The sequence below is a fragment of the Dendrobium catenatum genome, unplaced genomic scaffold, assembly GCF_001605985.2.
Source record: "Dendrobium catenatum unplaced genomic scaffold, ASM160598v2 fragScaff_scaffold_490, whole genome shotgun sequence".
NCBI classification, from domain to species: domain Eukaryota; kingdom Viridiplantae; phylum Streptophyta; class Magnoliopsida; order Asparagales; family Orchidaceae; genus Dendrobium; species Dendrobium catenatum.
The window spans coordinates 546177-572621 of record NW_021318952.1 but is presented as its reverse complement, the minus strand read 5'-3'; the positions used below and the strand labels follow the sequence as shown (position 1 = coordinate 572621).

At 34.0% G+C, this 26445-nt stretch overlaps 1 protein-coding gene across 3 annotated transcripts; it reads left to right on the top strand.

Moving 5' to 3' along the window:
• Positions 1-154: 154 nt before the first annotated feature.
• Positions 155-26132, top strand: LOC110114223 (nucleolar complex protein 4 homolog). 3 transcript variants are annotated; one of them, XM_028694486.1, is made up of 16 exons: positions 155-199; positions 456-880; positions 970-1062; positions 2056-2129; positions 2806-2867; positions 3006-3054; positions 3325-3425; positions 13248-13321; positions 15768-15869; positions 16396-16454; positions 16539-16713; positions 23528-23701; positions 24552-24711; positions 24974-25031; positions 25284-25389; positions 25482-26132. In XM_028694486.1, the coding sequence occupies exons 2-16, from the start codon at positions 491-493 to the stop codon at positions 25692-25694; spliced, it is 1890 nt and encodes a 629-aa protein (XP_028550319.1). In that variant the 5' UTR covers positions 155-199; positions 456-490; the 3' UTR covers positions 25695-26132. The 3 variants fall into 3 exon arrangements, with proteins under 3 accessions (XP_028550319.1, XP_020702682.1, XP_020702683.1); XM_020847023.2 differs by having other exon boundaries at positions 2997-3054; XM_020847024.2 differs by having other exon boundaries at positions 182-199; positions 405-880; positions 2997-3054.
• Positions 26133-26445: the final 313 nt, after the last annotated feature.

The following is a 26445-nucleotide window of genomic DNA, read 5'->3' as shown; positions in this document are numbered from 1 at the left end:
TTGGTAACATATTTAAGGATTTATAGTAGTTAGACATTTAAATGGGAAGAAAATAATTATAACTTAAAAAAATTTTATAATTAAAAATAAAAATATAATGTGTTATAAATTTAATAATATGTTAAGTACAAATTACCTATTAATTATTATTTACGGCATTTTGATCGGAAGCAAGAACGGGAGCTCGCTGGCTGTGAAGGTAACTTTCTCCCTTTCGCGCGCTTCTTCGGATAAATCCCGTTAAATCCGGCTACCCCTCGGATTTACTAAATTCCGGATTTAAGTTGTAAATCCGTAAATCCGGGATTTACTGAATCCCGGGATTTAACGCGCGCACAAAAACTGTTTGGCTGGATTTAGCGTAAATCCGACTTAAATCCCGCTTTAAATCCGATACCAAACAGCCCCTTAGGTTAAATCCTGCTCAAATACTGCTAACAAAAGGCCGCTCTCAGAGGCAGGAAATCACTTGTTAGCTTCGCTCGCGCATATGGCATCATTTCAAGAGAACAGGCAGAAGCACCATCATACGAAGAAGAAGAAAGATAAAAAAGGGGAAACATTAACAGTTGAGGATCTTAAATTCTTAGGTCTCCAGCTTCTCTCATCCAGGGCTCACATAAATAATCTTCCCATCCTCCTTTCTGTTCTATCACCAACTTCTTCGGCTAACCTTGTACTAGAATCCCTTATCTCCCTTCAATCGTTCTTCCTTCCGCTTCTCCCAGAAGTTCCCTCCGCTTCCTCGCTTTCCAAGAAAACTGGAGCAGAGGAGGATCCAGATGCCTTTTACAGCTCTTGGCTTCGTGCTAGGTTCGACGAGTTGGTGAACTCGCTGATAGAGATTGCTGTTTCATACACGTCTGTTGAGGCTATTAAAGTATGCATCTTGGCTTGATTTGTTTTTTGTGGTGTTGTATTTTTGAATGAATCCTAATTGTATATGTTTTTGCTGATTAATTCTTTTAGGATGTGGCCCTGGATGCAATTATGGATTTCGTGAAGCAGGAAAAAGAGGGAAGGTTTAATTCTTCCATTTACTACAGACTTCTCAAGAGCATAGTAAGCGGTCTTCAGTTTTGACGAATTAATAGATATAACTATAATTAAATGCAATTAGTCGGGTCTTTCTCCTTTCAATTAATTGAAGTGCTTACTCTTATATGTGGAATGCTATTTGTGGAACCCCAATTTTCCTATAAGAAATAGAATTTAAAGTCAATGAATTTTTGATAAAATGTGGACATTTGTTGGTAAATCTGATTATTCATCTTATGTTTTATTTAAAATTTTGTTACTTGATTATCTCCTAAACTCATACCATCCCAATTTGAAAGAAAAAGCAAAATGATAGATAAGCAAATTTGTTATGATCCCACTAAACTCATACTCCTTGGATTTACATGGTATTTTGAAATGTTGAGGTGCATTCTATTTCATATCTTCAGGCCCAAGTGCATTTAATTATGGTCTTTAGAGTTGAATACCGATAGCGGCAACACATTGTTCTCAATTATTTTCGTGATAAAATAATTTAGTTTAGTGTAAATGTTTTGAGTTAAGCATGAAAACTGATTTGCGCAACTCAACTATCACATATCCATATTGTATAGCCATTTTAACTGGATTGTTACAAAGAGTCATGATTGAATGAATATTGTAAATCTTAAACATATCACAAATAAAGAAATTATATATATATATATATGTTGCTTATGGCTTATTTACACACTATTTTACTTTCTATTTTTGCATTGCATGTGAAAATTTGATATGGATCCAACTCTTTGTAAATTTGGGATTCACATAATCTGATTAAATCCAATCCATTTACTATGCCTATGCTCAAATTTTCAAATAATACAGCGCTTTTTTTAGGATGGCAATGACGGTCCAAATTGATGCCCTTAGCTATGGAGAAGTTGATTTTCAAGTGATATTTTTTGTCAAATTAGGAGAACCTTTTGGAAAAATTTCTTCTGGCTTGCTTATCTATCATTACGAAGTGTGAAGCATGTCTTGTATTATTAAATGATTTTTTTTTCACAACTGCAGGTAAGCAGTGCACCTTCTACTCATCCGCTATTGAACCAGCTTGCTGCAAAGTATTTCAAGTACATAGATATATGGTCAGTAATTGATTTTGCATTTTTTTTGTTTTCTTATTCGTTCTTTTTGGTGCGAACATCAATTTTGCTCGAATATGCTTTTAATAAAACTGTTTTAGTGGGTTTATGATGAATTATTTGTGTCAAACCTAAATTGTTTATTGAATCTTACAATGGGTTCTAAAGAATCTATTTAGATGCTTTTTTGGTTGGCAATGGTCTTATCTCTTGCAATATATTCAATTAATAGCTCTTTGGCATGTTTGAGCGGAAGACAAGCTGATAGAAGGTCAAGAGGTTTTATCTTTTAATATCACGTTCTTGTCTTAGAACATAAATGCATTGTTTGCTTCCGTATTTTTATTTGTGGACTTCATTTAGGTTAGCTGAATACGGTAATGATTTTCTTTGTGACGATACATTGATTGAACTACACGGCTTATAAATTTAAGGAGAAACATTACTTATTTGTTGTACATTTTACTAAGTTTACTAGAGGAATTCTGTAAAACACTTGAGCAAAAGAAGTGGTTTGCTTTGCGAGCAATAGTTATATGCTCTTTCTGCATGGTGCCACATTCCTTGCATTCTAATATGTTAGGACGTAAACGCTTTTTTGTATTTTATACTTTACATTATTATTCTTTTCTATTAGCCTTGTAGTTGTTAATGTCATTGTCATGATTTGCATATGCAGTTATTTCACCTACACTAGTTTGGACAAAATTTCAAAGGACTGCAACTCAACCACCATTTATGGTAATGATTTTGTCTTTTTTTTTTGAAAATTTATAATTGTGTTAAAAGTTTGCTGTCAATTTATCTTTTGCTATGGAACCTGCAATTAGTTACACTCATCATATTTATAGTTTGATTTGTTTATTCAAGGCACAACAGATGACAGAAAAGATAATTTGCAGAATCCTGGTGAGGAAACTGAATCAAGGTATGTTTTTAACTCGTAAACTAAATGTTTTTGACAGACATATATTAACGGATTTGGATAGAATAACTACATCCGACTAACTGCATTTCATATACTGTCAAGTAAAATGCCTTTCATCCGCATTAAGATGTCAAAATTAATATACCTTCATAGATTCTGGCATGCCCATTATTGCTGTTAAAATTGATTTTTGAGATCAAAAGACATTTCTTTTTTCCTCTGTCTATTTCTTGGTGCTATGGTTTTCATTATTACACTGATTCTGAATAGGTTTGAGGTTTCCATTCGCACAATCTATAAAATCTTATCATGTGTACCACCTTTGGAAACCTTGGACGAGCAACAAAGTCATGAGATGTGGAGTCAGCTACGTGAGTTTACTATCCAGATGAAAATTTCTTTTGTATATCAGTTGTAATTTTATACTAATTCCATACATTGAAAACTGTATCAGGCATGTAAATTAATTTTTTCCTGTATTCACTTTAAAACTTCTTATACGAAGCATTAAATGTATGTTATTTAGTGCATATTGTCTATTGGTCGTTTACACAAACTTAATTTTGATGCTTGGAAATGCGCTGTAAGACTATGAGCATGCGAGAAAAACATGTATTTTTAGTTAATTTGACTGCAAGCAATTATGCACGCATAATTGCATTTGTAAAACATATAGGGGTTTTTGGCATGTTGCATTTGTATGGTAATGTATTCCGAATGCATGTATTTTGAGAATTTGGGTGTTTGGTAGGGTGAATTTTAAATTCAAAGTAATTTATTTATGAATTTGAAATTCATTGTCTATTTCTTTTTGGTATATTTTGAAAATTAATTGATTTGGTTGATTTTCAAATATACTGTAAACCGCCTCTTGATGTCGAAACTCGTCATCGGCTTTCGCCATTGCCAACAATGGTGGTTGCCGCCACCGTTGCGCATTCACCATGGCCACAATTGCTGGCTACAACCCGCCGACCACCATCGTCACTACCACTGGCCACCGTTGATCGCCAACTATTGTCCGCCGATCATTGCTTACCGCTGCTTGTAGTTGCCGTTGTCGTCGTTGGTTTATATGAATTCATTTTACTTCAAATTAGACACAAAAAAAGCAATATCTAACATTTGCTTTACCCCAACTAAATAACTTTAAATTAAATGCGCTGAATTTACTTTACATTGAATTTACATTACACTACATTCCTTTTTCAGCAGAGCAAATGACCCTATAATGTTTTATTTATTTATTTTTAACTTTCTTTTTGTGTTGTGTTTTTGAATCCATGCATACTTGTATATTATGTGAAATAGCTAAATAACTTTGCTTGATGTGTAATTGTGTACTAAGATTACTTAAACTTGTTTGCATTCATGTTTTATGATTGAGATTTTTGTTTTTTTCCCTTATATTATATAGAGTAGCTATATTTGTAAAATAATCTTTTTATTAGTTAACTTGTAGCCCTGGAGATAAATCTCAAATCTCAATAATTAATGGCTTTGGTCAATGTTAATTCCCAAAGAACTATGCCAATCATTATTTATAGTATTTTAGTTTATTTAGTAATTTCCTATATAAGCATTGTCAAGTTTGAATCATATTCTTGAATCAATTAGATCCAGTTTGAATCATATTCATGCATAAATTATTTTTTCTTGTGATGGCGGAAAGAAACTTAGGTCGCTATATGATTTTCTCTCGCTTCGAACCTTTAGCTCTTCCTCCCTCCCTCTCTCTTTCTACTTTCATTTCCCTCATCATCCCAAACTTTTTATCTCTCGTGCTCTCCCTCACCTCCCTAATGACACCACCTACAATGAATCGCCTTATGCATGTCACCTCTATTGATTCTTGTGCACAAGACCCTCCAATTTAGCTGCTTTGTGCGGATTCTTTCCACTCTCAATTCTCAAATCATTAAGGACCTATCGATCCCATTCTATAACCACCTCCTCTTTATGTTTGTAAAACATGACTTCCTCCTCACCTGTAGCCCATGAGCTCTTCCTAATCTTACCACAATTATAGCTTCCTACGCTTGATTCCTTTATTTAAACTCTCCCTCTATGTGCAACATCATGGCCAACGTTCATGAGTCTGACAATCCAATATTCAAAAGATTGTCACTTTCAACTTCCCTCATATATAAATGCAGTCTCTCTCCATCTCTCCAGCCCCCTCATTTGCAAATGCAGGTAAATTATGAAAGACCTGTCAATCTTTGGTTTGATTAAATTGAAGACCCCATGTTATTGATATTTGCTTCTACTTGGTTACTACTGAACGACCAATGGTCTTTGTTCTAGCTAAATTGAAGCCTTATAATGTAGATCATTGGTCCGACGGTCCGACCGTCCGATCATGTAGTAAAGACAAACCCTTTGTTCGTTGATCTTTTGTATGGCACAAGGTTCTACCCTTCGTTGATATTTGATCTAGATAAAATGAGTGATGCTTTTTTGACAACGACTAACATTATCAAAAGTTCGATGGTGACTCTTGAATCATCTTTGGATGATAGCCATCATGATCGTTTAGTGAATCTAAGTTCGTTGATCCATATGGCCCCCAACTGCTCATAGGGGAATTGGATATTATTGTCTTTTAAATGACCATCAACGAGAAATATTAGAATATAAAGTAAATGACAAAAAAGACAAATAATATAGTACTAAATTCTTAAAAATGTTTAAAAAAATGTAGTTGAATCGCTGTAGAGCCATTGACCTTTAATAAGATTACATTGAAGACCCACACAACTGATTTTGGCTTGACCAGGCTTTGAAAACCATTCCACAATTATTAGTTTTTGGTATGTTATGTGGCCTCCTTCCTTTGTTGGTCTTTGGTTTGGACAAAAGTAGTTATTGTTTTTCTTTCACTAGTGAGTGCACATGATTGTCATCAGAATATTGTTATTCATGTTAGTTAAGAGAATTTAAGATTTTTATTGCATTTGGTTTTTCCATCCACCTGCTGGAGGTTAATTGGGTGTCATTTTAATTCTCATAACCACTTATAACAACAGAAATAGAGTTATGTATGATGCTACAATCAATCTCACCATATAGTTATATTAGTAAATCTTAATTCTCCAATCAAAATTCAGAATAACAAAATAAAACGAGTTTTCTATTTTAGCCTTTCTATGGACGTAAGACCCATCTTATATAATGCTGTAGCGTGGAGCCATCTAGCTTATAAGATTAAAAAAATGTGCAAGCTTACTTATATGGTAAGTGCGTAAGACCCATTTTTGGGTTTCCTCTCCCTTAGGGTTGTAAGTCCCGTTCATTGACCTTTCCATGGATGTATGCTCTGTCCTGATCAAATTGCCCAATGCTAAGAAACTTATTCAATAAAAAAGAGGCCTTTTAATCGGTGCATGATGTAGACACACAAGTAAGAAGACCAACACAATGGATAGAACTTAAACCAAACTTTGTTAAAATAAAAACAAGCAACTAAAACTTCAAAACCCAACAAGAAACACGAGGAAATTTTAAGGAAATAAAAAGAACTAAAAGACGCAATCCTCAGACAACCGTCAGAGCGAATGCATCGAAATTGTAGGTTAAATAAGAAAAGTGCATAGAACTAGCAAACCGATGGTCCACCACTGCATGATTGTCCAATCTTCCCAACGAATGCTTCAAATCAATCAAGATACGACACCCTAAAGTTGCTTTACTTTCAGAAGAAGGATACAGATGGAGTGACACTTGCAGAGAGACGAAGAGGTTAGAAGACCGAGAAAAAAGGTGGAAAGAGCCCACATAATTTCCAAACAACCCGCAGGTTAATAGCAAATATGCTCACAAATATCAGCTCCCCTTCCTTTTCAACATCATCTCATATTTATAGGCAAAGTAGAGGAATGCTAAAAGCCTTTAAGTTAAGTTTCACAAGATCCCAAGCATCACAAGCGTAGAAATCTTCCCCCCATGCTTTCTGAAATCACCCAAACAAGAAACCGAAAAGGCATTCACAGGAACCAAGCCTCACACACGGAACCAAGGAGCCACGGCCACGGGAAAGAGCCCAGGCACGGAAAAACAGCAAATGGACGGAATTCCAAGAGGCATAGCACGAAAAAACAGCAACCCAACTTTAATTTAATGCATAAAATTCAGCCACCATAAAGAATAGGTCAGGGGTTCCCAAGAGACAAGAAAAAAGGGGAAGGGGAAGGGACAATGCCACTCCAAAAGTAAATTCTTCTTAATGAGCCACCTTTTTGGATATTAATGAGCTACTAAACTTCAGCTCAAGCAACTAAAGAACAAGCTCAACACCATGTACTTCAAAACAGGCAACCCGTGAACCATCAGTAGCAAATGAACCAATCTAGCGAGCAAATCAAAGGTCTACCAAGCCCCATGCACAACCTACCATGATCATTGGATGCTTTCCCATCATTGGATAGCTAAAAAGAAAAGAAAACAAAATAAAAACAAAATATACTATTGTTCAAATAAAATAAAAAGTACAGAAATTCTTGATAGCATCAGTGCCCCATCCAAAATTAAATTTGTCCAATTTGCTTGCTAACAAAGTCATCATTGAAATAAACCCCCAACCAAATTTCTAATATGCATCAACCTTGCTTCTTTGAGTTAAGTTGAAACTTACAAATAAATGATGATCAAACTATGTATTTTTTTGAACACACCTATGATTCTTAAGCATCCATGCTTTGTATCTCTGAACTATTCGATGAAATTAGTATGACCATCTATCTACCATTAAAAAATTTGAGAGGGGTCGCAACTCATGGTTGCTAACCAATCACCCTGGAATAACCTGGATATTACAACTCAAAGTAGTCCAACCTTGGTAGACTGAATTTATTGGTATGTTTGAGTTGGTGGAATTATGAGATTTTGATTGAATTTATATCGGTTACACTAATCATTCACCACTCAATTAAATTCATATATAACTGCCAAGTTTGAACTTAAAATTGAGTCTAAGCAATATTGATGGGGACATCAGATCATCATGGAAAGTTTACCAGCGACGTGGCCGCTGATCTACGGCCACGATCGATTCGTTATATTTTTGAGTCGATGTATTTTATTTTCATGCATTTTATTATTTGCTTATGTGTGTTTATTTATTTTCCCTTTCTACCCTTTTGTATGAGAGTGTTCATGTGTAAGCCTAAGGGCATTTGTGTCATGTTAGTTAGAGTCTTTTGTATGAGGTTATTTAAAGCCCATTTGTTTTATTTTCAAGGCAATGAATGAATGAATGAATGAAAGGAATGTTTGCTTATGAATTTTCTTCTTGGATGAGTTTGTGGGAGCTAGAGAGTTCTAATGGAGAAAACTTCCTAGGAGAGGAAGAAGTTTGGCGCAATACCCACCAACCTAGATAAGTCGGGTTCGTGGTTTCTCTCGTTTATCACGTTTTCTTCTCATTCCGTTATTTCTCCCATATCTTCTCCCTCGTCACCTAGCCGCCGGTGTCCCTAGCACATGAATTCCCTCTCCACCAATCCCCCTCAATTTCACGGCCAAACCCATGCTCAAATCCCCATGCCGCCGACCTCCATCTCCCTAGCCACCGATCCACTCTCCACTTCTCACATTCAAGCTTGTCTCCTATTTTAGATTGAGTTGAATGTGGGTAGATTTGAAATTCAAAATTAATCCTTGAGAATTTCAAAATCTTTCCTAATTTAATAAATCTACTTTAGGAAAGTTCCTTAATTCCATCAATTTGAATTTCAAATTCAAATTGAATTTAATTAAGAAATTTCCTTTTCTCCTAGCCTTTTAATCTCCCAAAATCTTCTCCACAAATTCCTCTTTGGCTTCTCTAGCTGCCGGCCCAATAAACAATTCCAGAGAATTGTTTCCTAAACTACATCCCACCTTTTGGGGAACAATTTGAAAACCTCCTCATGGCCGAATCCTGCTGCTGCTTTGTTTTAATTATTTCCTAAACAATTCCCTAGCTTTTGGAAGTAATTTCAGATCTCCATAATTTTCTGCCTGGGCCGAATCCACTCAAGCCCACTTCATTATTTTCCTAAAATGGCATTCTAAACTAGGAATTAATTCCCTGGACACCTTCTCTCACGTAATCGTCAGCCTCCCCATTGGAATTTCTCTCAGAACTTCTCTCCTAGTGTTGATTTTCCTGTGAGAAAATCTGGGAACTCCTTACTGGTTGCTGGCCGAATTTTCTCAGGGCTAGTCTTGGATCTCTCCACTAAGTTCTCATAGTCTACTCATGAGAATCTGAAACTGATTTCAGATTTCAGCCATTGGTTCTTTCCCCTACTACAAGGCAAGAGAAGTTTCTTTCTTGTCAAGATATCCGTGTACATCATCAACGAGAAGGAGATTGATCATACTATTGAAGAGGACGGGGAGGGCATCTTGTGCGTCTAACGGAAGCCGTCAACGAACATGTCAAAGGCCTTGAGTGGAGGATCTCCACGTATCCTTAAGCAAAGGTTTTCCTCTTTTCCACTTGTATTCAATTTCTTCTAAATCTAAATTCTCAATTTGTTAGATTGTCATTGCGAAAGTCTTCTCCAAGTGCTCTTGCTAAAGCTTAGTAAATCGTAGGGATTGAGTGTGCTTTCTATGCATCCTAACTCTCATTGTTAGATTAGGGATTAACTTGAAGACTATTATTTTGCATTGCTTTTATTTTCTCAATTATCTTGATTGTTCAAAAGTTGGCGCATGTGATTTAGCCTATGCAAGATTAACTCCTTCATTGTTTTATTCGCCGTGGATAATTGCTAGTAATTTTATTCTGAACTTATTCTAATCAAAGAGTTGTGCAAAGCTTAAATGAAACTCATAAACGTTGCATCTAAGTAGTCCTGCATCAAATATCCTGAATCAATAGTGCTTTCGGGTGAGCAGGAGGTGTAATTAATTATAGGGAAATACATCCATAGGATGTTTCAACCCTGATATAAATAGTCCTTGTTCTAATTTCGAGGAAAATTAGTTAAAACAACCTATTCTTTGAATGCCTCTTATCATGTTAAGTTGGTTTCAAAGGGAAAAATGGCTTTTCTTGTGCGATCAAAAGTGCCTATGCACTTTAATGTGTTTGGTGGGGTCTTATTGTTCTAGACTATGTGTAATATTGCTAACAGATTTGTTGCATGTGCCTTTCAATCTGAATTTTAAGATAACTTAGGATTTTTTCTCAACCGTAGAACATCATAGATTCAAGGAACCATGGCTCAAAACTCAGCTGCAACTTAATCTTTCTACCGCAGTCTGCTTCTTATTTCTTCATGTCACTTGATTATATCTAAGGCAGGTAAATTATCCTAATATAGAGCTAGCATAATATGTATCTTTGTAGAATTATGGAGCAAACTATTTATTTCATTTGAACAACTCCTTTGTTTTGTGGCCTTGAGATGGAAATTAAAAGTGTTTCTTCTTAGGATCTTGCATGAATTGACTAATTACAATAGTTATATAAGCTAATTTGGCATGGTGTGGTTCAAGTGAACCAATATCTTATAAGCCTGTGATATCATTCCCTTTCTATTGTATCATCATCTATTTCTTGACAAAATCTATGATTAGGTTCAATAAGTGTTTTAATTGTTCTGTAACCTAGCGTTTACATTTCTCTTTGGAGATCCAATACATTGCTCTTCAAAATATGCCACTACGATACCGAAGAAGTATTTAGGCCTTTTAAGTTTTCAAATTGCTAGCATGTCAAGATGGGTATGATTTCTTTTGTCACAATAAGGATGTTACTTATCATATTACAATCATGTTTTGAGATATTTTTCAGTTGGGTTATGCCCTACTACAGTTGTGCCGTCTGCATATAGAAATAATAATGTGGCTTTTATTGCTTAGAAATGTTTTAATAGGAGAGTATATTCCCTTTGACTCAGCGTGTGCTCTATTGCTTGCACATATTTTGTGAATATTTTAAAACATGATTTAAGAAATTCTTTTAATCCATATATTATTTTCTTAGACTGGCATGCTTTGTCACTTTAAAATTCCCATCTAATTGGACGCCTTTGAAGAAACGGATGAGGCCAGATATCAGTTGAGTTAGTAGAAGGATTTTTTTGACAAGCAAGAGATCGCTGATTTTCTTTATATGTTTTAACTTTCTCAAGATAATAAAAGCCTATTTTTCTCTTGAACAAATCCATTTGTACTCCACATAACTTGATGTTAAAACTACGTAGTTATACATTGTAACTCTTGGGTGATTTGTTTAATAGATACAATATTAGTCGATAACTTTGTAACATGTTAAATGTTCTTTAAAGAAATAGAGGGTGTTAAAAAAAGTACTATTCATTATCAACAATAGTTATTTGTCATTTATCTGTTATAGTTGCTTTCTGTTTATTGTACAAGTTACTCAGAGTAAGTTTTGAGGCACTAAAAGCATATGAAATGTGGTTCTTATGTGATTGAATCAATGAGCAGGTTCTTGAGGGTGTACTAAAAAGTTGAGAAAATTTATAACTTAGTTAATTTCCTCCTTTGAGTTCTCCGATTTCATTTGTGTTGGGTTTCTCTTGGGAGGAGTTCTTACCATATGTGATTGACTTAACTGTTTTTTTTACCTCAAAACCCTCTATTCTTCTGGAGAATTTATCTTATTGTGTATTTAAAGTTTAAAATAATTCTCTTATATGATATTGGTTTTTTGCAATTAGTGTACCAGTTTCCATCTCGGTTAAGTGGCTTTTTTAACTTTCAGGTTTGTTGTTTTTCTTTCAGTTTTTTCATTTTCTAGCAACATCATTAGGCTTTGTAGAGATAATGGTTGAAACTCTTTCGATTTGAGAGTCTAGCATCATTGTTCTTCGACTTTTCTCAGCACAAATTATTGTGGTCTCAGTATTGTGGTCTCAGTACGAGCCATTAGCATTTCTTATCCTGCGCCTAAATTCGGATGCAATCAAACTATGCATTGAGGGTTTTTCCTTTGCTACTACTTTGTTGCTAAGCATTTATCTTAATATTTTGTAAAGATCTAATACTCATTAAAAACTTTTATCATGTTATAGTATTCTGTGATTGGTGTACCTTGCTTAGATGATGAGATTCTGTTCTTATTTTCATATATAAGAGCAATTTCTTGGATCATGGAGTAGGTCTGGGCATTGTTTCCTAAGTTTCTCCAGTTGTGGCAAGGAACACGCAGTTCCTACTGATTATTGGCAGCATGGAATCTGAAAGCTAAGGCATAATCATGTAGTCTTCCTCATCCCAAGCATTGAATCTTGGGTCTTTGGACTCTTAACTAGTTACAATCAAATGACTTTGCTTGCCTCTTCTTTCTAAAAAGTTTTTTGTAATTTGTGATCATTGTTGATGTTTTTTTCCATTTAGCCCATACAAGGGGTGGATATTATCAAATTTCTCTTTTGATTGATCTTTGATGGACTCAGTAATGGTTATAGATTGATTCTCATAGACTTTTGACATTTCAAAGAAAGAAAGAATTAAAGCGGAAAAAAAGATAGTCAACAACGACTGATCGGAAAGAAAAACTCTCTTGGATTCATTACTGAGGCTGTAGGATATTAGCAATGAGGGCTGAAAGGCTTTCTAGAATTCAGCTATGAAGCTGTGGAGATCAACAATGAAGGCTAGTAAGTTTTTATCGGGAAGAAAAACGGAGAGTGTCTTATCCTTTTAGGTTTCTGCGGAAAGATGCAAACCTGCTCTGTGATCTTTTGGAAGATGGTGCTTCATGTTTCCTTGTTAAGGCAATAGTTATATTAAATATTATAAAATGGAGATGAGCTATACTAAGAAAGATTTGATACTTCAATACTACCCTTCAAATCTGGAAATTCCAGATTTATAGATTCTTGAAGGAAGAAAGAATTGATACGGAATTATATATTTCAGATTTGCAATTCAAATGGAGGAAAGCCTATTCACAAATTTCTAATGGAGTGATTAATTTTCAAAAATCAGTTAAAAGTTAATTATTGCTCTTGCATGTATTATTTCTGTATATGTTTTTCTGTGGCTAACCTTCCACCCACTTTTATTCATGCTATTTTTGGCATTAGGTTTGCATTATAGTTTAAAAGCGGAAGTGCATAGCATATGTATTTCGTATGTTTTGATATTTATGTATTTTTCCATTCCTTTTTCAAAAAACTACTCATTTTGACTATACAGACATGTTAATTTTTCGGTCACTTCAATAGGCTTGTCACCGAAGGATGAGAACAATAAGTCTTCCAATGTCATTGATGTAGAGGTAGGTCTTTTGGGATCAAAGGTGACAAACACCACAGCCATCTTCTTATTTTTTATTAGGTTATTTTTTAAATGAAAAGGTACTTTCCTTGCTTATATCAACACTTTTGCATGCTGGAGCTTTTATTCTTTTGCATTGCATGCTTTATTATCGATTTTTAAATATTATTTCGTACCTGGCATCTAGTATTTTTGTTGCCGTAGTTGAATTATATTAGTCACCGGTTATTTGCAAAAGTAATGCTCACTTACCTTTTCTCTTTCCTTATGGTGATGTCTAATTTTCAGTTAATAAAAGTGTGTATCGATGACCCAAACCTTAAATCCTAGAAAAGATTACATGGTCTTAAAATATTGAATAACCTCTGCAACACAATAGCATTATGAAGAAATTTAAGACAAAATAAAAATTTAAATAATGGAAAGCAATTTAAATTTTTTGATTCATTAGAGGTTTTGTGCGTACCTTTAAGATAAATTAATACAAGTAATTGATGCATGCAAATTGTGAAATATCTACCTGCTAAAGAAATATTAAATTTGAGATATGTTGGAAATAACTAAACATTACATAAACCAGTGTAATAAAAATATTAAATAACTAAACAACATAAACAATGAATCAAGTCAGAAACTAACGCTTTAAATAAAATAAGACAAATTGAAATAAGAAATCTAGGTACTTTATATTCCAATTCTTCAGTCACACGAAGTTTACAAACTTTTTTAATGTCTCAAATATTGATTGATGGATAGGCACGAGTGGTGTGTTTTTTATTATCTCTTTTTTATGGGTGTTACTTCATATATCTCTATTATATAATTAATTTTTTATCCACTCTTGTTTGTCACACATTTAAAATTTCTTCTCATTTTTCTCAATCAACTTTTATATTCTAAAATTCAGATCTTTAAGGGAAACAATTTTGTGTGTTCTATGATATTCACTTATCACATAGTACTTATGATGCTGTCATCTAGTTTAACCACCTAAGCTTTACTTTAAAAATTGCATCTTAATATATATCCCTAATATTCTATATTATAGTTTCTCAAGACATTTAATTTTATCATGTCTAGGTGGAATTTAATCTTCCAAAAATTGTTACTAAATTGTCAATTCATACTCTATTAACATATTTGATTTTTATTCTAATTATTTTATCCTTTTCATCTAAAAATTTTCTCCATCTTATAAACATTTACTAATGTCGCCATAGTAGACCTTACCTGTTAAAAAAAATAAATCGTTTATTTTGCAAAGATTGCAAAGTTATTACGAGTGAAACATTTTACCTAACCTCGCTTATTAGTTTTAGACTTCAAGATGAAGGGGCAGAATATGTAAAATAAAGTAAAATGTTATTTTAATATTATATGGGGGCATTTAAAGAACACAAACAAAAATATTTTTGAGAGTAAGATTCTATATCTTAAGATTTTATCTGTGCATAAGGAAGCTAATGTTATGTGGGAAAAAATAGCTAGTGATATTAAGAATGCTGCAAAGGATGTGTTTGGATTATCAAAAGAAAAAACTCCTATTAGTAAAAATAATTGGTATTAAAATCAAAATGTGCAAGAAAAAATAAAAAATAAGAAGCTTTGTTATAAAAAATTAATTTATATGTAAAAAATTTTGAAATTGGAAAGATATAAATAGGTATGTCAGGAAAGCAATATGCGATGCAAATATTTTAGTTTTTAATGATTTATATAATAGATTAAATACTAAGGAGGGTGATATATATATATATATATATATATATATATATATATATAAAGTTAGCCAAACACAGAGATATGAGTAGTAATGATTTAATTAAAGCTAAGTTCATTAAGATTGAAGATCTAGAAAGTACTTTTATTGGAAGATGATATTCAACAAAGATGGATGAAGATTGTGAGAATATGATTGAATTTAGTGATCTTAGCACCCTAAATAAAAAGATCAGGCATGCGTGCAATGCTTCCTACTTGATCGCTTAATCATCGCATGCGCTTGCTACTTTTTACTGCAATCTTTACTCTTGTTGCTTATTTACTACTGAAGGAACCGCTCTTCTCGAGATTCCAATTCTTAATGATCCAAGTTAGTTCTCTTATTCTCTGACTCTCACTAAAATTTTAAAACTCTTATATAGTAATAACCAAAACAGTTTGCTTCAAGCTCTTGGTGTTGAAGTTGATACTGCTGACCTTTATCCTGTTATTCTGCTGGCTGTAAAATAAAATGCTACATTTGAGAATACTACTTAATTTCATCTGAAGAAAACTGCCCACCTGACATATTTCGCCATGAGAAAAGAATATAGTTTTCTATCGTGTATATTTACTATTTAGTTTAGCAAATGATCAGCAATTTAACTTTGCATGTAGCAGTTATCCTTTGTTGGGATAAAGCTGATGCTATTATAGTAATAGCTGCCACGTTTGTAACATGTTTTGAACGATGTTCTTTTTTCCAGATGTTGTCAAAAGATCGTATCATGAAGAAATTCAAACTAAGATTTACCAAAGCTTGGTTATCTTTTCTTAAGTTATCACTTCCGCTTGACGTGTACAAGGAGGTAAGTCTGAGAAACGTTCAACGCGTTCTTTTCTTGATCATGTGATGATGACTTCACTCTTATGTATATTTTTTCCTCTATCCTTTTTGGTTGCTCTCCATATAGATTTTTTTTCTGTTTTATTGCACAACAATAAAATTTGAGCTTATTTATAACTACTTTTCTCGTCAATGATGAGTATAACCATTATAAAATTTCTTTTCTTCATCCTTATGATATGATCATTATGTGGGTCATTACAAATAATATAACTTTGCTGGATATGTTTCAAGAACCTTTACTGCTGACTTGTTTTATGTCATTTCGTTTTGAAGCATGTTTTTTTCCATCTTTTGAACTAAGATGTTTGTTGGCCCTGTTTTGCGAGAACGATAGTTTCTGTAATATTAATATTTTCCTTTTTGAGCGATTTGATCAATTGTTGCATCACTCAAAAATTTCCTTTCTTTGGTTGGTTTCCTTTTTACTTATTTTCATGCTACCTTACCTGCCTTGTGTTCATTAACGATAAATTATCAAACTTCAGGTTCTTGCTACTCTCCATCAGAATGTGATTCCTTATATGTCCAACCCCGCCATCTTATGGTGAGATTACTTTTTGTTTTTATTTTTTCGCTATGTGAAAGATTTGATGCAAGACTGACTTATTTTGCCGGCATAAATTTTCAGTGATTTTTTAATTAGATCTTATGACATTGGTGGTGTCATCAGTGTCATGGCACTTAGCGGTCTCTTCATTCTGATGACTCAACATGGTTTGGAGTATCCTAAATTTTATGAGAAGCTTTATGTATTATTGAAACCAGATGTATTTATGGCCAAGCATCGTGCTGGCTTTTTCCAAGTAAGTGTCGTTAATTTTACTTTCACATTGATGATCTTTCCTGCTTTCTTTAACAGTGCAATATATTTTGAGGTGGCGGTGAAGGAGCTTAATTTAGTTATATAGCTTGATCAACATCATTCTAAATCATATTTTCATATGAGACATGCTCATGGCTTAACCAAGTAAATTTTTTACTTGCAAAATTATTATTCTTTTTTTAGTAAGATACTTTGTTGAAGTTATAAAACATAAATGTAATTCTTTTTAGTTTCATGCTGAAAAACCGTGTGATTTTATGATGCACAAATTTTTTGGCAGTCGTGTACAAGAAGTCAACCTGAATTTTGGCTGTGCTCAGGACTCTTTAGGGCAGAAATCATTATTATGTAGTATCACTCAACTTTTGAAATTACTTCTTCTTACTGGCCCAGATTAAGTATTCAATTACCTTTTATATCAACATCATCATTTCCCTTGTATCAATAGTTTAGGATCAATTTTAGGGCACTTTTTTCTCCATTCATCATATTTCGATGTTGTATGTGATAACACTTTGTGCAAAAACTTCTCCATAACTATTCATATTATATTTTGGTTGATCCCTTTTCCTTTGCAGTAATTCCATATTTATTTTAAAGACCTAATTTATGGACGGTGTATAATTTACACTCATTATACCATCTCAAATTTCTTATTACTATAGTTTGCAAACTAATTTGTTTATTAAAATTACAATTTATTACATACATGCATAATAAATGTTGCAATATAATCCATTTGCATTCATATATGTATATATATACACACACATACCCGTGTGTGTTGTGATATTTACAGGAACTATAGTTTATGGCTTATAAATAGAAGACCTATTTAGAAGCGTCTTGGCATGTGGATGCATTAATCGAAATATTGTTAGACATTCAATATTGGAGAAAAGCAGATTGCACTTCTTTAGATCTTTCCTGATAAGACATCTAAGAGATTTCCAATGTTTATTAAAAACCTTATTTAGTCCCGTTTTGTAGGTTAAGGAAGATGAGAACTTCACTAGAGTCCCCAAAGGTTTCTATAAAATTTTCTAGAGAAAAAAATGGGAAATCTTAAGTTGTATTAGGCACAATAAAAGCAGGAAGACGATGGTGGAAAACAATCTCGTAACAAAAATCTTTTTCTACATGGAGCTGTTAACATTCTTTCTGCAAGATATAAAATTTATTATTTTAGAGGCTTAATTCATACAATTAATATATAAATAATGCAATGAACAGTCCCGGGTCAGCCTAACAATAAATTTATTTTGATTGCTACCTATGGTTATTTTGCATAGGTAACGAAATGTAGCCTTTTTTCACCATAGTCGGCACTAATGAGAATGACGCATCATAACACAACATCTTTCTTACGACAGGGCCAATAGAATTTTTCTCATTCCAAATATTTAGTCTTTTAACTATATGGCTAGCCATTCCTCCGGCATGCAACTTCTGGATAAGGAAATCTGGCAAGCATAAGGAATCCTTAAATTGAGTCTTTTAGGAGGAAGCAAGTACAAATAATGTTGCCAAGAATAATAAGATGTCATTGTCTTTTACATCATGAAAAATTAGGTGAAAGTTAGGATATAATAAGTTTTATTGCTTTATTTTTTCAAACCATGCTCACAATCATGTCACCTAGTTGGTGGATATTGGCTGTTTTCGTGGTGTTGACAATTTTATTATAAACTCTTGAGTGATACTTGATAACAAAATAGTACTCTTGCATAATTGTAACCCATTTAGCATGGCTGGTATTCATGTTCTTCTGAAATTGAATTTATTTTAAAGCCTGGTGCGAATAGTTCAAAATGAACAGTTGGTGAAACATGTAATGGCACGATGTAGTGCTTGTGCTACAACATAAAGCTTGTTATTATAAGTAATCTCTTTGATACATGCACTAAGATGGTTTTTAACTCCTATATCAGATGTATCACATGATACTTCAATAGCCTTTTTAAACCATTAATTTTAATTCCTAGTGACTCAGTCACCCTAAGTCTAATGTGATCAAGTGCTTTTTGTGGTGGAAAGAGTCAATCAAAGGTCTCTTATTTTAAGATGGCACATTGATGGAACTAGATCCTTTGAAAAACCTATGATACGAAATGGTCAATCTATGGAAACTTTAGAACAAACATTGCTGTCAGTTGAGGCTAATAAGTCTTAGCATTAATCTTTTATTGAATCAGCTTCCAATACTTTTGACAAGCACAATGGTTGTTGGAGTCAGAGATTTGGACAATGACAATCATTGAAGAAGGTTGCTGGCATTACAAAAGGCAGCAGCTGACGAAGGCTTGAAAACGAGTAGGCTGGTTTTCTTGGAGATGCAAGCTTAATTTGGCGTTGCTTGTCTATGGAAGGTTAGATACGAGTGATGGCTAAGGGTACAAGCTAAGAGTGATTGTGAGTTGTTAGTATTGGCGCTTGAAGTTGGAGAGGAGGCTTGCAACTGATGGATTTAACTACTGCAAGCCTCACGAACTACTCTCCTCTTTCCTGCATCGTTGGCGCCCTCATAGCGTGCTCTCATCATGATTTCCTCCAAATGACACTAATTCCTGCGATGCCTTTCCAGCTAAGTTTTCTTTGTGGGGTTAGCTTCAGTTCTATTAAGTATTACAATAAGTGTTAAATATATTTTTGGTAAATCTTTTTTAATGACTTCAGTAATCCTTTGCCTCTAATTTCATTTGCACATCTAATGGGTACATTTTTTATAATTTTGGTGTATATTTTTAGATCATCTAAGTATATTTTCAGCTACTTATTTTTCATAAATGTAATTCTATTTGTCCTTGTGATATATTCTTTGCTCAATTTATCCTTATTAGTTTTATCACTAATGAGGACATCAACAGACTTTATCGACGAGTTTATCGGCGTAGGAATCGTAGATCGATGGCTACGATTCACAGTCTTTATTTTTGATGCATTTATGTATTATTTATTTTCTAGTTTCGATGGTACCCTTTTTATTGAGTTTATTTGAGTTGTTGCTCAAGGGGCATTTGAGTCCTTTTCTTTATTTTATTTTAGGCCTATATATTGAGGCCTCATCCATTGTAACATGATGATGATTGGATAATGAAAATTTTATGTGTTTTCTTCTTCTTCTTGTGTGAGCACTAGAGAGAAGGGAGAGAGAGCCCAAGGTGAGAGCAAGCACAATACCCACCAGTCGTTTGAAGAGTCCGCGGCTCGTTGTTTAATTTATTTTTCTTTTCTTTTCTTCTCTTCTCTTCCCCACCCCACCCGCCGACTCCTCCTAGCCCTTCCACTGCCAACCGTCTTCCCCTCCCAAATCACCCCACAACTCAACCACCTCAAACCCACCTGCCAACCTAGCCCCATCCAACCCGACCCCTAGCCGCCCCCTTCCCCATTGCCGCCGGCCCATCATTGTTTTCCCCTCATTATGGTGAGTCCAATCATCATAATGACTTCCTAATTTAGCTCAAGCAAGAGAGGGCAAGATTTGAATTCATTTGAAATTCAAATTCGAATTTCAAATTCTTTCCATATAGGGAATTCCAAATAAGGAAAATATTTATTTACGAGTCCAATTTAAATTCGAAATAGATTGGATTTATTATTGGCTTTCTAAATTTACAAACCTTTTAAGTTGTTTTCCTATTCAAGCCCTAACCTTATTTGAATTTGGATTTAATTTCAAAATGATTCCCTCAAATATCACTTAACCTGAAATTAAATTCAGATTATCTAAATTCCAACCTATCTCTAATCCAAACCTTAGCCGCCCCACTCATCACCAAGCCATCCCCACCCCTTCCCCCTCTCTACCCAAACCGTCAGCTTCCTCCTCCAACCGCTACCTTCTCCTCCCCTCTTCTCTACTTATCTACTCTCACCCTTCAAGGCAAGCATGTATGGCCGATCCTGAGGTCAACCACGATCTTGCCTACAACGCCCAAGGAGAGATCAACATTCTTCGTTCTCCTTTCTACGAGCCGGATTGGGAGTACGACGACTTGGTGGAAAGCTACGTCAACCGCATCATTTATTGCCTCGCTGAGACGATCGAGATTCTACAACCCAGGGCGCCTTGGCTTCTCATCGTACGAGCTCCTCTTTCTCCACCACCGGTTACCGCTCCATTAACGAAGGTCTTCGACGCCATCTTCCTAGTGGTAATCTCCTTCTTTGTATGGTTCGTCTCTCTCCGCTAAGGCCTAAGAGTGAATGAGTGAGAAGGGACTCAAGGTGAACCTCTCGTTATTAAGTGGTGGATTATGTTATGTGCATGTAACATTCACTATTGTCTTTAGATTTTGATTAGGCTGTTTGGTTAATCTCAAGAGCGCTTCTTTGCCTAAGCAAGTTGAATACATTGAATTCCTAACTCTTCTTTATTCGCTAGCAATAATTTTATATTAGCAAGTTTTAATCAATTGCTCCTTTTAATTTCTTAAGTAACTCCTAGTTGATTTACATCAATAACATACATCTCTATAGTCTCATTTACTTCAGGCTCAACTTAGCTATGTGAGTTTTTTTACTACCCAAAGGATCCATAAAGCATAGTCATCTTAATTGTAGTTTTTAAAAAGTCATTAATTCTCCTTGATATCCTTTTATTCCATCAGTTTTTTTGAGGTGCATTGCCATTCATAAGCAACCAATCTGAAATCTAAAAGTTATATCCTCATGTATATTGTATTCTTCTATAGGGTAGATCCAAGATATTGTAACCAATCAGACCTAGATATATATTGAATTTTAATTAAACTAGTATCCAGTTATTTTTAATTTTCTTTGCCATCCTTTAACTAAAATTTGAAGCGAATATTTATTCCGTAACAATGATGCTAATAAAAAATTCTCTTTTTTGCTGATTCTTTTAACAAACTTTTAGTTGGAGCATTGCCACGTTACAATTTCTATCGAGGTTGGGTACTAGGCATGGGTTAAAGTTATGCACTTAGAGGCCCCATTTCAAGGCTCGTCTCAGTATAACTTTAAGAAAAAGGCAATAAGACATACAACTCATTGGGGGCAAGGCGCGCCTTAGGGCAGGTCTTAGCTTAATTTTAATGCAATTTTGAATCGGTTAAGCTTCAAAATTTTATGTTTAGATCATTTTAAAATTTTAATTTATAATATATATATAATTAAACATATGTACTATACTTAAATCAAAGCAAATTTCAGAAGAATTGCATGACCTCAAACTCTAGCTGCACAATTGTATACTTAAATCAAAGCAAATTTGAGAAGAATTGCATGACCTCAAATTCTAGCTGCACAATTGTGTTCTGTCTCCAACATTTTTGTGCCAGTATATTGCCGCTACTTTTCCTTCAACGCCTTGTTTCTTGTTGGAAATCTATTTTCTTATTTTAAGTATAAAGAAGAAGAGAAAATAATTATTTACAATAATGATTCTAACAAAAATTCTGACGAAGATTAAGTAGTGAGAGTGGAAAAACTTTTGCATTCATAAATTATGACCTTAGAATTCTTATTTATGTTAAATTGGAAGTGAGAAAAGCAATTTATTTGGCATTGTTTGTATCCTTCTATGACTTTTAATGGTTTTACTTTGAATTTTTATGATCTTACTTTAACATTTTATTTTGATATTAGTTTGTTATTTATTATTTTATATATATTTTTTAATTTAATGGTTTAATTCTGAGATTTAAACCTCACCTCATGAAAATAACACCTAAATATTCGATTGCACAATTTAAAACCTTGGTACTAGGTAACTTGTGAATCAATTATGCAAGTGCAAGGAAGACATTTTTAAAATGCTTATGCATCCAATCTTTTGTAGAATCAAATGCCATTTTACATGTTCAGATATAAGGATGGAATGTGGATTAATATCGTATTAGTGAACATATTTTTGGGTTTTTATATGATTTGAATAAAGGAAAAATGATTGCATTGGATTTTTGTATTTCGTTAGATTTTGAATGATCCTGATATAAGTTGAGCATTTCCTTCGAAAACAACTTTTCTGAATAATCATGCCAGTACTGATCTTTTTTAACTAGCCACATTATTTCCACAAAAATATAACAAATTCTATGACCCTTTTACTGGAAATAGCAATACTTGGCAAGAATATTCCCATTGCTTAGGCATAGTTGTTGAACCCATTTATAGTCAGGCTTCTTATTTTATTTATTAGTTTTGAATCTATCCAGTTCTATTCGTATGATATCTTTATTTGGATGGGAAAAGAATGCTACACAGCATATTTGATTACCAAAAAGTCTCAGCTTCCCTGTTATTTCACCCATTCTCCTCCTCAGTCATGTAAATTGATGGTTGGACTATATTAGTTGTCAAACTGCGACTTCTCTGCTGTGGCAGTTGTGAAATTTCGGATGTCTGTCTTTCAGTTATTTTGAATTCCACTATTTTTACTCCCTCCCTCTTTGATTATCCCCTCCTTCACACAATCATTGTGTCAGGTAAATATACATGAAATGGGAATGTGAATAGGCCTTCCTTTTACTGATTCTAATCGGTTAATAGAAATTTTCACATTTGGTAAAGATATTTTGATCTGATGCAAGCTTGTTATTCATTCGGCTTTAGTTACATTGTTTAGAGTAAAAGGTGCTATGCTTTTTGTTTCATTTTTCTGTATCGTCACATGCTTCTCTAACTAGTGTATGTTTCATTTTTATTAATTTTATCATAAATTTAGTAGCGTTTTAATTCTCCTTTATGATTCTATATCTGTTCAATGTATTTATGTGCAATATGGTACGGATAAATGTTGCTAATTTTTTACATTCTATGTTTTGTAGCTCCTCGATACCTGTTTGAAATCTTCATATCTACCAGCATATCTTGCGGCAGCATTTATCAAAAAACTAAGCAGATTGGCTCTATCAGTACCACCGTCAGGAGAGCTGATTATTATTGCTTTAATTCATAATCTTCTCCGGAGGCACCCTTCAATCAACTTTTTGGTGCAGCAGGTATAGCTCGTTCTCAACTGTCATCTTTTAAATTGAACAAATCATTGCTAGGATTACCCTTCCAACACAAGTCGCACCTTGATCAAGATTGAATAAGGAGGGAAATCCTTATTGTTTGTGTAAGAGTGGGTTAGAATGTTAATGAGATACCTGAATACATTTGAAAAGGACGTAAAGTGTTACCTTCGTTGCTGTTCTTAAATCTTTCAGTTAACTAATGCTTATATTTTAGGGCCGTTTGGTTAAGAATGCTATGCATTCTAAATGCAATACTTGTAAATTCATTGTATTTGAAATACTTTTGAATTATTTTTTTAAGTGTAAAAGAAATAAATGAGATAATTTTTTTTTTAATGTTTGATTTTAAGTAAAATAAAATTTAGTGTAAAGTGGGGGCGATGATGTTCGGTGGTGGTGGCAGTGGCGGCAAGGCTTCACAAGCAGAGATTTTGATATTTTCAACTGGCAGCAAATTCTAAATACATTAAAAATAAACCAAAGGGAGAATTCCAAATATAGTTTTCTTTCTTGTTTCATCAAATAAAACAGGAAAATATCAAAATCTCTGCTTTTTTTTCTTTTGCATTTCTTTTGCAGCAAATCAAATAGTCCCTTAACCTGAGTTTCCATGTGTTTGACATGATTTCCTCTGTTTAATTTAATTATTTTCTCAGATTGTGTTAAATTATTTCCTCTGTTAAAACCAAATAGTCCCTTAACCTCTGTTTCCATGTGTTTGACATATTTCCCTTAACCTCTTTTTGCTCAATTAAATTCTTGTTTTTTGTTTATATTAAGAAGCTTCATAGAGAAACGCTGTACTTATGAATACTTTATATGCCCTTTCCAGCAAGTTGATGATCTTGTGAATGGGGATGCTTCTGCCGAAGGTGATGACTTTGAAGAGTATGTAATGAAGTCTAATGCAGATCCTGCTGTCCAAAGTATGAAACATTGTATTGATCCATTTAACAATGAGGAGGCAAACCCTCTTAAATCTAATGCAATGCGTAAGTTTTATCACAAGATCCATTGACTTTCTATTTTGTTTTGCTCCAAATCTTTTTTTTTTTTCTTGTGTCTAATCAAAACATATCTTTGGAGACTTACATTTTTTGTCTTATTTTTGCAATTTTTTTGCATAATGGGGGTATCGGTCTAAGTGCAGCTCCAAGTTTTTCGTAAATAAATTATCTTAGATTACTATTTTTCTATATCTTTTTTAATCATATTATCTGTTGGATTCACACTTTCGATGTGATCTTATCCCAGGAAGTTCTTTATGGGAAATCGATACTCTCCGTCACCACTATTGTCCTGCCGTTTCTAGGTAAATAAAAAAGGGAGATTATTCTGTGCGGACACCGGACGGTTCTCGGTGCCAAGCGTAACCAGACGGTTCTCCCGTTCGATGTCCGCACAGAATAATCTCGGTACATTTCTGAAGTGACGTGATGTATTTTTATTGGTCTATGGATCACATCCAGACTCCGCACCTAATAATTTGCCAAGAAAAAAAAAAAAGCTAAACTTATCTTCATCTACACCGCCATTTCTCTCACTGACATCAACGTTGTTACAGATTTGTGGCTTCACTTGAGAATGACTTGACTGTAAGGGCTAAAACATCTGAAATGGCCATTTCAGATTTTAGTTCCGGTTCCTATGCCACAATCTTTAGAGAAGAGGTGAAAATAAAACCATACTGTCTCCATTTTCTCAATGGAACTATTAATGGATTCGTGGAAACTAATAAATCCCTGTAAATTCTGCTACACAGGTTCGGCGCAGAATTAAACAATGCCCAGTTGCCTTTTACAGGGAAACACCGACATGTCTGTTCAATGAATCAGATTTTCCAGGTTGGTCATTTGGAGATCATCAGCAGGTTGGTGTTGAAGAAAATGGAAATGGAGTTGACAGGGTGGTGGGAAAAATAACTTTGGAGAGCGAAGATCGAGATGTGAAGAGGCTGCGGATAGAGAGTTATTAATTGTGGTCATTCCAGGACTGATGATTTCTTTTTTTTTTTTTTTTAATAATACAAAATGTGCACGAATTTTGGCGGATGATTTTCTTTAGGTGTACAGTGGCTAGGAAGAGGGCGAGTGAAATCTGCTCTCCAAATATGGCATTATTACGTCCGGTGTCCGGATGATTCATCCGGATTGGTCATCCGGACACTAATCCAGACGTGCCATGTCAATCAAATATATCGGGCCCCAACGTATTTTGATGATGTAGCACATCTGGATTGGATATCCGGTGACCGTAATTCGCCCAAATATGCCATCAAATTTTGTAGTTTTCAGGAGATTGCTAGTTATGTTAAGTTTGTCTGTGAGAAATTTGAAGCATTTGTTATTCGAGTGTAAAATTACGATTGGTTTTTGAACTTGTTTCAATTGGAAAATCGTCATTTTTTAAAGAATACACATTGAGTCTGGAGATATATTTAAAAATTTTAATTTTTTTTGAATAAATATGCATGTATAAGCAATTAATTTTATAGGTAAAACTTGGTATATAATTCTCCTTCGTAAGCCTGAAAGAAATAATATAAAACATACTTAAGCTAAGTTGATTATCAAGAAATTAATGTAACATGAGTTAGAAGCTCTTAAGAACCGGAGAAATTATTTTGTGCATACACCGTATGATTCGGAGTAGGTTGTAGTCGAATATTTGTCTTATCAAGCCTGGCTTGTTTAATCTTTAATGAGCTCGAGCTCATTTGAGAAACA